At 34.6% G+C, this 12,963-nt stretch overlaps 1 protein-coding gene across 1 annotated transcript; it reads right to left on the bottom strand.

Moving 5' to 3' along the window:
- Nucleotides 1-401: 401 nt before the first annotated feature.
- LOC142539770 (ethylene-responsive transcription factor ERF056-like) lies at nucleotides 402-2,407 on the bottom strand. Its single transcript, XM_075645459.1, is given in 2 exon segments — nucleotides 402-1,652; nucleotides 1,655-2,407. Coding segments are annotated over 2 exon segments (1,122 nt in total). The 5' UTR covers nucleotides 1,815-2,407; the 3' UTR covers nucleotides 402-690.
- Nucleotides 2,408-12,963: the final 10,556 nt, after the last annotated feature.

A 12,963-nucleotide genomic window follows, 5' to 3' on the forward strand; every position in this document is an offset into this window, starting at 1 on the left:
ATGAAAAGAGAATTCGAGAAGACAACGAAGGCATGCGAAAACTACAAGTTTGATATTTAAAAATATTCATATTAGGAATTTAAAAAAATAATCATGATATGAGATCTGCCCCCACCAAAAGCTGGCTGGCTGCTCTTCGAAAATCGATCGGTCTTGTCGCTCTCGCATATGCAACGAACGATTATAATCAGACAATTTTTTGGGTTTACTTTTTGGCGCACATCAATTTTTTAATTAATGACATGATGCGATCACCCAAAAAATTGTCCAACTTGCATGAAGAAAAACAAATGTTTACGCATGCTCTTTGATCATATTTCGATACTCATCATCCAAGTTATCAAAAAGTTATATTATATATATAATACAAGAAAAACAAATGATCGTTTTTCAAGAACTCGTAAAAATAAAGATAGAAATTTTACAACATAATAATTTATACAAGTAGATTGAAATTACAAAGTAGATTCACAGACTGCTAATAATTCAGGTAAAACGATTGAGCTTCATCTGTCGTACATGGAAAAAAACTACCAGCAGACAAAGATGAAGTTTCCCTTACATTACCATACAACTAAAACTACTTATTCGGCACTGCAAATGTCAAAAAGTCCATATGCAGAAGCCATAGATAGATAGCTAAAACTTCATATTACACCTAGGACTTGCTAGAAAAATTAAATCGATAACTTAATACAAAGATGCCCAATCAATCTCCACCGAAGGGAACTTCTGCAACATCGGATTATCGAATGCATCGAAGGAAAACTCCGTGAAATTGAAGAAGATATCATCCTGTTCAGGATATCCGGATCCCAAACCTGAACCGGCTGATGGTGATGACGAAGGTGACGATGTTTCATCAGATGGGGAATCGGATGATAACGAGGTCTCAACTTTGACAGCACCAATTGCTCCTGGGTAACTCGATGTTTCATTTGATGTCTCGTTGGTTAAAGTATCGAGCTTTGATTCATCATTTTGTGCCGAAGGTTTAATCTTCTTATCAGTTACAGTAGAGGGCTTCCCTGAATTCCCCTGACTCTGAGAAATGGCCAAGTTCTGACAAATGGCCTCAAGTTTTGCATCAACAGAGGAATGGAGGGGTTTGACGCCACTGAATCCTTGGCACAATTGATGCTTTAAATGGGGGAAATTGAGTCTCGCAAAGTCCCCCCTCAGTTTATACGCAGCCTTATCGTAAGCCAACGCCGCCTCCTCCGCGGTGTCGAAGGTTCCAAGCCATAGTCTGGTCCTGTTTTTCGGGAGTCTAATCTCAGCCACCCATTTCCCCCAATGCCTCTGCCTCACTCCCCTGTAGAGCTTTGTGGGCTTCGGGAGATTTCCACGCTGCTTCATAGGGACAGGTGTCGGAGCAAGAAATCTTGAAAATGAGTTCTGATTGAGACCCCTTCGGATTTCATGTTGCTGGATCTGAAATTGAGCGTTGATCTGCTGAAACTGCGCCTGGATTTGCAGGATCTGAGATGGGGTAGGCTGATTGAGCCCTATGGAACTATAACTAACAGTTGGCTCATCTCCTGGTTGACTAACACAATAAAAAACAGGAGAAAATAATTTTTCATGGGTTTTTGATGAGATCGAGCCCAAAGCAGGGTACATGTTGGAAGATCCAGGAAGAGAGAAGAGCAAGAAGAAGAAACTGAATCAAAAGGGGAAACAGAAGAAATATTTTTAGAAGAGGAAGCACTTTTCATAAAAGGTTCAAGTGCTTGCATAAGCTCTTCTCTCAGGGGATCTGTGGAGAAACCTTGACCACTGCAAGTACTGTATGCATCTAAAGCTGCAGCCATGGTGTCTTATGTCAAGAAAAATTGAAGATTCACACACAAAGGACAATTAATAAAATCTAAAAGGTCGAGAAAATTAACCTGATTCTTATACCAAAACCAAAGAACAGGTAATTATCAGATCTGCAAAAGTTCGAAATTTCTAAACAGACAAAGGGTCGAATCGGTTTTCTAATAAGCAACCTTTTCTTAGAACCTTTTTCAAGATCCAAAACTACACCTTGCCGGGTATAAAAACAAACCCTGTTGGCAGTTTAGATCCAAGAAAAACAAAAACTCAGCAAGAAAAAATAAATTTACACAAACAAGTGATCTCTGTTCTGAATCACCTGGCTTTCAAAAAATACAAAACGTTATCCGGTTACGTTTTTCCTTTTTCAGGTATGAAAATGACCAAATTAAACCTCCCAATAGAAGAAAACCAAACCCAGGAAAATCGATTTAAATTTTCGAAAGACAGACGATGACAGAAAGGGATCCAAGAAGCGGGGTTTTCATAAAAGGGGAAGAAAAATAAGACGAAAATGTTAACGCAGCGCTCTTGGATTTTTTTTGCCGGTGGCCTCTCACTGTATTTTTCACTCTACGGGAATGGTGCGGACTCCGCTCAATATATAAAGGCCAAGTCCTGGCCTTGTCTCTATAGATTACCTTTTTTAAAATAATTCAATAAGTAGATTTTTTATGAGACGATCTCACGAATCTTTATCTATGAGACGGATCAACCTATCGATATTTACAATAAAAAGTAATATTTAACATAAAAGTAATATTTTTTTATGAATGACCAAAATAAGAGATATGTCTCAAAAAATACGACATGTGAGACCGTCTCACACAAATTTTTGTCTAATTTAATTCGATAATATAAATGTTCATAAAAAAAACTCATTGTTTCTCATGATTCAGTTTTACGAGGTTAATCTTCATATTCAAAATAAAATATTTTTATATAAAACTATATAAATTTTGTATCAATCTTACTTATTATAAATGTAGATAATTATATAGATAACTTTTCTATTAACTCGATCTTTTTATGAACAAATTTATATTATAATATATATCAATTAGAATAAAATAATTTGAAGTTATCCTCTAAATTCACACTTAAGACATGGGCTACTTGTTGATGACGGCCAATAACGCGTGTTTTTTCAAGGTAAGGCCAATAATGTATTGACACGTAAAGATTGATAAAATCTAATACTGGAAGTTGTCGATTGATAGACAAGGTGGCGCGTGCTCATTCGGTAGACAATATCTTTGACTTGTGGTATATTCGGTCAATATTAGTATGAATACTGTACTGTTTTTGTACGTCTAATTGTGATAATATATATGATGTTTTTAGCTGAAAAAATACTTCTTCCGATGAGTTTCGATCGAGATATTTTTATGTCAATTATATTATAATATTAAACGTAAAATGTTTTAGAATATATTATTTTATATAAATATTTATGAAAGATGAATTATCGATGTGGGTAGTCTAAATAGTTTAGATTTTAAAAAAATCTTTACTCGAGTTGTGTATAAAAATAACGCACGTGTAAAAAAAAATAAAAATCATCTTCAATCCAAAAGCTTCCTTGTTGATTTATAGCTTTGAACATGTGATGCATTATGGCGTCACTATACAGAATTATTGTACAAAGATACAAAATACAAAATAGAACACATTATGTAATATCTTTGTGCAAAGACTCTCACTCAATTATTGTACGAAACACGTATGTTTTTTGTGTGATTGAGCTATCTTGAAATGATGTTTTCTTCTATTCTTGAACATGAAATAGTGTCCAACAAACTTGATTTGGTGTGGAGGATTCATCTTTAAAAGCTATCTTTCTTTTTGTTCTTCAAACCTCACTTTTTGGGGTTTGCTCACATTCATCTGAGTAATGTTTTTAGTCCTCATCAAAATTTGTTTTTTGATATTTGAATTGTTGCATTTATAACTTCAAGAGTGCTATCGACATTAGATACAAGAATATAATAGTTTGAAAAGATTATATGCAATTTCTGACATTGATACGGTCATATTCGCGTTACTAGGCAGTTGATGTTTGGTCCGGTCCGACTAGATATATGATAGGTCCGGTTCAACTGGATCTGGTCCGACTGGATGTAGCTCAGCTGGTGCCACCTCTACTTCAAGCATGCTAGTAATTTTACTTAGTTGTATTTCATGATTTTTCGATTTACAGGCAAAACGATAAACATAAAAGTTGTAGTCGTTTGTCTTGGCTGTCTATGTATTCAAGAATCACTCGGTTTCAAGTTCGCATGAGAGAGCTACTTTTACAACACTACATACAAGCTGAAACTATTTTCTTCATCATGTGTAGAACTAAAAACTTGAATGCGATTTATCAGTTTTTAAGCTCATATTCAGACTTTTACTTGAGAAGATGATTTGTAGATATTTGTTTTAGCTTCATAACGCATGCTAAACTATTCCATTTGGATAGCCGTGCTTAGACAAATCACAAAAATATCAAAACTAGTAATATCAAACCGATTTTTGATACAGTTGTCCAGCTTGATATTGCGGTTACTGGTTTGCCTAGATAATATTCGAATTCGTCGAGCCAATCTAACATAAAATGCTATTCGAGTTGGATGTTCAACCGTCTTGGCAGTGATCTTTTGGATCATTGAGTAATGAGACAGACATGTTCAAAAAATCAGTTACACCATATTTTCTTTTTGATTAAATTCGAGTTTCAACTTCTAAAAACTTTCAACTTAACATCTATCAACTACACACGTAATAGATATATTAAAAACACGTTAAAATGTTTTATTATTATCAAAATCGATTTTGGTTGCATTCCCGTGCCCAATAACATGAATAACCATAATTACAATTATTATATCCACTTTATTAATTTCATTTATCGCTTATTGTAACATAAATGTTTGTTTTTTTTTAAAAAAAAAAAAAAAAAAACTCTTAAAAGCTAGATTTGGGAAATCTTCGTGGCTATCCAGAAGCTTCGTTGGCTCGTCAAAAATGAGGTCCCACCCTTTTTTTATATATGTGGAAATTGAATCTCATCAACACCTAATCCCCATCTTTTCGTCGCCATGGCCTAATCTATCTAGATTAATATATATTTTTTTTTCCGGGGCAATTTATGATTCCCGTTGCATAAATTTGAACATCTTGAACGTCTGTGTATTATCTACTATTATCAATTTTCCACTATCCAGTATACATTACATGATATCTTGAGTAATAAATAAATATAACCTATTTTTTAATTCATTATTTTAAATGATCAGGTTTTGATTTTCAGGAATACATCAACAATCTAGTTAAATAGAACTAACTAGGCGAAAAAGCAAATTTACAATTTGACTGCTTAGAAAACGTAATCGTCAAATAGTAAAGCGAACTAATAAGCTTTCGATACACTGTTGAGCTCGGGTTAAATGACTTATCCGGCAACCGACCATGCCTAATTTTACTTATATATACTAAGGCACTATAAGAAAGGATAAAAATATACCAAGATAAATAATCTAATATAATTTGTTTTGATTGATTAATTTTGTTTTTAATAATTAATAAAATATTAATTTTTATATTCAATTATTTGATTGAAATAAGATAAATAATTAATGATTTGATTGATGTGAGATAAATAATTAGTTCATGAATAAATAATATGACAAAGTATATACGTGATGTGATCGGTGATAACATAAATTATAGAGAGATTAATTATATATAACTTCAAACTTTGCCTGATGTTCATAAATTATTTTCTAAAACCACGATCTTCGTTGATTCTTCATCATGACATTATTTTATTTTCAACTTTTGTTTCTTAAAATACAATAATAGTAGGCAACTCCTTTTAGAAATACCAACAAAAAGCAAAACAAAAAATATACAAATATTATCAAAAAAAAGTATGTAAGACGGTTTCACGAATCAATTTATGAGTTGAATATTATTTTTGTTCATATATGAAAAATATTATTTTTTATAGTAAATATGTGTATGATTGGTTCGTCTTACAAATAAAAATCCGTACGACTGTCTTATAAGATACTTACTCAAACATTATCGGGAAATGCAAACAATATTAAATTTATAGGGATATGGTCACATCTCGAAGAGTATGTACAATGTACATGCCCACAAGGATCTCTGAGTTATTTGCTCATATACATTGAACTTTATGTTCACAGACATCAACACTTTTTTTTAACTATTAAATTACAAATTTTTACTCCCTAAATATGGTGAAAACAAATTAATTGTTATTGAATTATTATTTGGGATATCCGTGCATTTTTTGCGCGTTGGGCAAGCCACACCATTGTTGCGTACGAGATTGGGAATTTGGGGGAATGCATTTGGATAGGTAGAGTGGCATTAGCAAGCTTTCTTTGCCAATATATTTTCTCTGTATTTCATATAAATCATCCACTTTATTGGTATCTGTGGTGTTTAAACCCAAATCATCAGATGACGACTAACGAACCACTTTCCAGCCCATAATCTGGTGTACCAGCAATCAAACAAGGAAGAAAAACCAACGCAATGTTATGAACTTCTTGTGATTTGTGAATAATCTGGATGTCTTGAACTAGTACAAAAACGTAGCAACAAATAACAGCTAGTCGAGGCAAGGATTTTCCTCTCTTCGCAAGACGAAATTGTCCGTATAAAGTGCTATACGTTGCAGACAATCGTCCCCAAGATACAACGACTTCAAATCGAGAGTTTGCAGTACTTCAAAATCTCGAAACCAGTGAACAACACGCGCGGCCACGTGCCTTGTTCCGTTCGACGGCTCCAAATCCAGCAACAAGCGCGCATCCGCACGAGATGTGGCGCACCAGCGCGCCGAGCTCTGTCCAATGCATCATCTTGACAACATTTTCCAATAAATTTGGTCCAAAAAGATTAGTATTTATCAAAGACCGCACCACACCGAACCCGGCCGAGCGTGTGTGAATGTTTCACCGAGACACAGTCTATTAACGTCTTCCCTCTTCTAAAAACTTCTGGTACCCCTTGAGGCCCAAACTCCTAACTCAAACTTGGAGATTATAAGGAAAACCCAACTTGTCTCATTTTCTGACGTGGGACAAGTCTCACTCCCTTTTCTTTTCAACACTCTTCTTAATTCATTTATCCAACAATTCTTGTACATAACACTCGTTATCGACAAGAAAGAAAATTGAGAGACAAACAAATTACGTTGTTCGGTCTTGAATGACTTACGTCCATGGGAAGAATGACCAACTCTTGTATTAAAACCACCAAAAAGTTTTTACAGTTACATAGAAATGAATCACACTCAAGAATTTACAACCAAGACTAATCTCCTTGATCTCTTCAAGACTCTTGTGCTTGTGTCTCTCGTAATCTCTATATCCTTTCTGCCTTCTGGATTGCTCTCCTTTATTGTGTCTATCATCTGAGACATTTTGAAGAATGAATCCCACCTGTTCTTTTCCACAGCTTATCGATCTCCCAATGGTTAACGGCTCTCACCTTCCAAAAATGACAGAACTCATGTATCAGACCAACCAACACAATGGTTTGCAGCTCCCATTGACTTCTTGGCCCAACCTCCTCCTCCTCCTGAATTCTCATGCAGCATCTTTGAGAGACAATATTTAAAATCAAAATCTTAAATTTGAAAAAATTATGTTCGAAACTCGACTTCAAAAATATATATTACACCATAGTTGCCATTAATATCAGAACTTCAATAATTTGTATAGTTTCTGTCCAAAAAGTAAATACAAATCTTGATAATTGATTTTGTGTGTGAAAATATTAATACGATTTGCCATATGTTTGCCTCCAGCCTCCGCGTCTAAAGTATTTTTCCAAACTTTGAATTAGGAAGGTAAAACAAATTTTTTATGTTTTATTTTCTACAACTTACTTTCACAACTATCAATATTATTATTGTATCATAATACCCAAAAATACAAAGTAAATTGGAAGATTGAAAATCTTTTAAAGAATCCTAAATAAAATCAACCATGCACTTGTAAACCGTTTCACTGGTACGAATATATAATCTAATATTATTCATTAAAAATATATTTTTATATCAAAAATATTATTTTTTTTATAAATAATTTGGATCAACTCATCTCACAAATATAGATCTGTCGTATTCCCTTCCTTAGATTTAATGTCACATTCACTATAATATACATGATCAAAAGTTTTCAATTTCATGAATAATCTGTGAATCATTTGAAAGTTTGAAAAGAAATAGATCTTATCGTAAAAAATACTTTAGTAAGTTTTATAATATTTATTAAAATATAACGTACGAATTATATTTAAAAAGTTATTCAAATCAAACAGTGGTGAAATTTTTGATGGGGCCATTGGAAATTTGGGAAGGCATTAACTGGGGTAGGTTTTACGAAAGTCAAAAGTCAAATTCAGCAATTAAAGAGGCGCATTGCGTGAGATCTAAACGGGTTAACCTGGGACCCGGGATTTTATTACAAAAATGGGGCCCTGGTTTCACGAACGTAGATATTCTTACAAGCCACGGCATCTTTGTTTTGTGACAAACAAATTTTTTATTTTATTCTATTAATAAAAAATATTAATTTTTATATCAAAAATATTATTTTTATTTTAAATATAATCGTTCAACTCATAAATAAATTTATTAGACTTTCTTTCAGAAACATATTAGTAATAACAAAAACTTAACATGTCAATTTGGGGATATAGATCTTCGACCCAACTCATTTCATTAAAAATATTTTTTCATGAAAAATATAGATTAGATTGACCAATCTTATAAATATAAATATGTGAGATCGTGTCACCAAAATCAAATCGTAAAAATATAACATTACGAGTTGACTTTTTCTAGGCTTTTGGAAAGCGAGTTATCCCCGTTACGTTTAAAATAAACTAGGACATAAAAGATTATTATTTTATAGAGGTATGTCTTTTAATTTGCTCTTTCAGATGACAGATTCTAAAATTTTACTGATATGTATATTTAATTTTATTCTAACAATGCCATGCATTAACGGGTGCGGCAAGGCAATAATTAGAGTTTTTTAATTTTTTTCTCGCACACAATTATATTAGTAGTGATTGCCACATGCCGCCGCTGATCATGTTCCCACAGTCAAGAATACAAATTATTTTACCAGAAAAGGTCAAACAGATGATTCCACAAAGTGAGGCAATTCGATCCTTTGGGCGGCACACAGATAGCGCCATCAACCCACAAACCACTAGGCAATAAATATTATATTCTAAGATATTCGAGTGAAGAATATTGTGTGCAGAAATAATATTTATACATCGACATTATCAGGATAATAATAGCTAACCCAAAGGTGAATAAATTAATAACACCATTATGATTTGTTGGGTGCAATAATTGTCTTTGTTTGATAGAGCGATCGAAACGTGATGCTTGAGCTGCTGTGCGGATTAAAAGATTTGAGTTGCACAATTACCACCAGCTACAGCTTTTGGTAAAGCGACAAGCACTCGGTCCTACATTATTCACCCGAATTTGTTTAAAATTATCAATATCTCTTCCAATCATATGTGTATTTTCACCCGAAACTCTTAATGTTAGGTCTCTTCTGAGACGGGTGAACTATACCTATATTTAACATAATAAATAATATATTTGATTTTTATGTATGACCGGAATAAGGAAGATATGTTTCACGAAAGTTTTTGTGAACTCTCAAAGTCAAAACGACATTGGATTGGTCGACATTGGGCATTAATAACTTAGTGGTCGTTCTATTTTAATCTAAAATTAAAGTCAACCTATTTAAAATCACATATCTAGTACTTATATTTTATGATGGCAATCGAAAAAGATGAAAATTATGTGTTTAAAAATTATAAAACTGGCTTCAGTGGCTTTCATTCTCATCCTATCTCTAACTAAATTAAGTAACTTAATTCCCACACCTATTCTACAAAACGCACTCGTGTCACACATTTGTCAACTGCATATCTAGTTTAATCCACATTTTAACAAAGCGAGGAGGATCGTCCATGGTGATGTAAACTAAGAGACCCCTAGGATATATGCAGACCTGTTCGGTTAATAACTCGATTCGAACTTGGTGATGATCAGGTTCTTTCAGCAGTTCGGATTCGATCAGAATGCCATATGCACAATCTGATGGAATATTGATGATGTACATGTTCAATTTGTAAGTTAACATTGTAAAAATTTTAGGATCACGAATTAATGGTGGAGTTCGAGTTGCATGCTCTTGCTCATCGAATTTTTATAGTGGGTTTAGTTTAAAATCGAACAGAAATAGGTATATGATGTTGTGATATGAAGATAATTAAGATTTTTTTCTTTTTTTAAAAAATAACCTTATCGTTACGTATGAAAATTAATTTAAGCAATATACCAAGATGATGATAAGGTAGGAAGCCAAATCACGAGTTCTCTGACATATGAATGAATGGCTGAGGTACTGCTTTAGGCTTATCTTACTCCCGAATTCAATCAGTGGATGATTGATGCATCATCCCAATTCCGTGGTGGTGGTATTCGTTTCCAAAAGGATTGTGCTTCAAAATCAATCAAAGCAGAAAACCCAAAAATATGCTTTATGAAGTAGCCAATATGATAATAAATCATGCCAAGTGAAGATGAAAGAAGAAGTCCATGACTAACACATAAAGCCTTCCCTGGCCCTACGCCCCTGTTTTGGAGTATCGTTCACTTAGCTAAAATCAATCTGCCCGTGAGAATTCATGGCTACTTTTAGTATCTTATACACTTAACCTTATGTGGAGCTGCTAAAATGTGAATTTACCAGAAAATAGGAATGGAATATTCGATAATAACTAGGATAATGTGTAGCAATTGCAAGATTGAGAGACACGTTCTCGTGTTCTTTAACAGGTTTGAATAAATCGAGGACAGGTTGGAACTCCTAAATTATACGAGTCATTTTCATGAATCAGATCTCTTAGTTAGGCCATTCATGGAAAAAAATATATTATTTTTTATGTCAAAATATTACTTATCATTGGAAATATAGGTATAGATGACTCATTTAACGAATAAAGATATATCAGATCGTCTCATAAGAAATCTATTAATTTACATGAGCCTGACCTCTCCTCAAACTCTTCAACTCAAAAGTTCATGAGCAAGCTCAAGCATTAAGCTCATAAAATCTTTGCAATTTTTGTCCAGTTTGACTCGTTAGCTTAGCGAATTCATGAGCTTTCTAACTAAACTGCCTAACAATAATATAAATAGTGGATGGTGAGGATGTTCATGTATGGCACTATGACACTAAAAGGGAAATATACTGTGAAATCCGGGTATGACTTGCTGTTGAGGGTGAGGAAGAGGGCAGTAATGGACATAGTTCGGGTCTAGGTAGGGGCACAAGGAAGCTGTGAAATATGAGTCTTCCAAATAAAATGAAGATCCATTTATGGCATGCATCGTATGATATTCTGCCTGTTCGGGTTAACCTGTTGTTGCGAAATTTCTTCCACGGTGTCGAGTTTTAGCAAAGTGAATGAGAAGGATATTGTCCCAGAGAGAGAACAATTTGATGTTACACAAAATAATCTCAACTTTTTATAGATGATCGAATGAGCTAGGTAACAAATAACAAAGATACTCACTGAAAATTTAGGGTTCGATTTCAGCATATGACGCTAGTCCAGCGCAGGCTTCGAATAAGCTCTAAGTCTGAAATCACGAAGAAGACCGTTAGAAGAAGACCGGGAGGGTGTCTCGGCGTAACTCTTCCGACGCTCAAGTCAGGGACTGGTGATATAAGAGGAGAACATCTAAAGATGTTGCTGAAAAACAATATAGTGAATCCTCAATTAGACATTCAAACCTGGTATTTATAGGAGAATATTGGATCAGTCGTAGTGCCTTCCATCTGGGCTAAGATGGGCCGGGGGTTTAGATCTGATCTTGAGGGCCCATCTATGGGATATCAAACAAAGTTGCAGCACTTAATCGGGAAGAAAAGATGAGAAAAAATCAACGCTAAGGCTTCGCATTTTATTATTATTATTTTTCTAAAACACGCCAGACGTGGCCTAGCCAGCAGCCCGCTGCAACTACTCTTCAAATTTTCAATCTGCGTTTTGACTCTGTGCTCTTCCTTTCTTTACTCTAGTCTCTTTCCACTGTTAATTATGCAACGAACACTTGGTCAGTTGTCTTAATTCCTGCAATCACCAGAACGTGTAATCATAATATAAGTGCTAAAACCGCAATTATCATCTGTCCATGCGAGGAATTATGGTGGGTCGTCTATGTCAACTGATAATACCAATTCTGAGGATTGCTTGCACTCATTTTTGTACTGCAATGTGGTGGTAAAGTGCTGGAAACTCACTGCTATTTGGATCCTTTTGGCTAGCTTTGAACAGGGGTCTTTTGTGGACCTTTTTTGCTGTCTCGCCGAGTTTGGGCAAGCTGTTGATCTATATACCTTTACTACGGGTTGTTGGAGTGATTTTTGTGGTCAAAGTACGCCGGCTGCGGGGGTAATTGCCCGAGAAAACTACACATGGGAACCTTTTGCCACTACAACATCTAAACATTTTCTTCCATCCAGCTCAAATCTCATATAACGGACTTGGCATACACCTCCACCTGGGTTCAACAAAATCAAAATCATGCAATCGTTTTTCCGTCGTTAAAATCATTTTTGGTGGGATGCTGAGGGTGTTGTTCTTTCGCTCTTGTCCGCTGTTTTTATTGCAGGTTTTCTCCCCATATTGCTGAGTTGAATGCCGTCAAGGAGGGGATATTGGCAGGCACAATCTTTCCATTGTCATCGAGGGATGATCGACGCAAAACTATTACTTCAAGCTATTCAAGAACCCAAGAACTTTGACGCTCGTCTTGTCTCTGCAATTACGGATACAACTTATAATTCCGTGGATGCCCTTATCAACTTATTCCCTCGTGAAGATACCTCCGTGGCTCATCTTTTGGCGACAAACTAGTCTGACTATTAATGGAATCTTTTGTTCTAGAAAGAAATATTAACACTAGAGTCACCTTGATTTAGGTACCTACCGAAATACATAAATAGATAACCGGATAAAAATTGCACCGATTCTGAAAAACAAGCATTGCGATCATAAGGCTTGCACATA

Source organism: Primulina tabacum, chromosome 3 (genome assembly GCF_025594145.1).
Source record: "Primulina tabacum isolate GXHZ01 chromosome 3, ASM2559414v2, whole genome shotgun sequence".
NCBI classification, from domain to species: domain Eukaryota; kingdom Viridiplantae; phylum Streptophyta; class Magnoliopsida; order Lamiales; family Gesneriaceae; genus Primulina; species Primulina tabacum.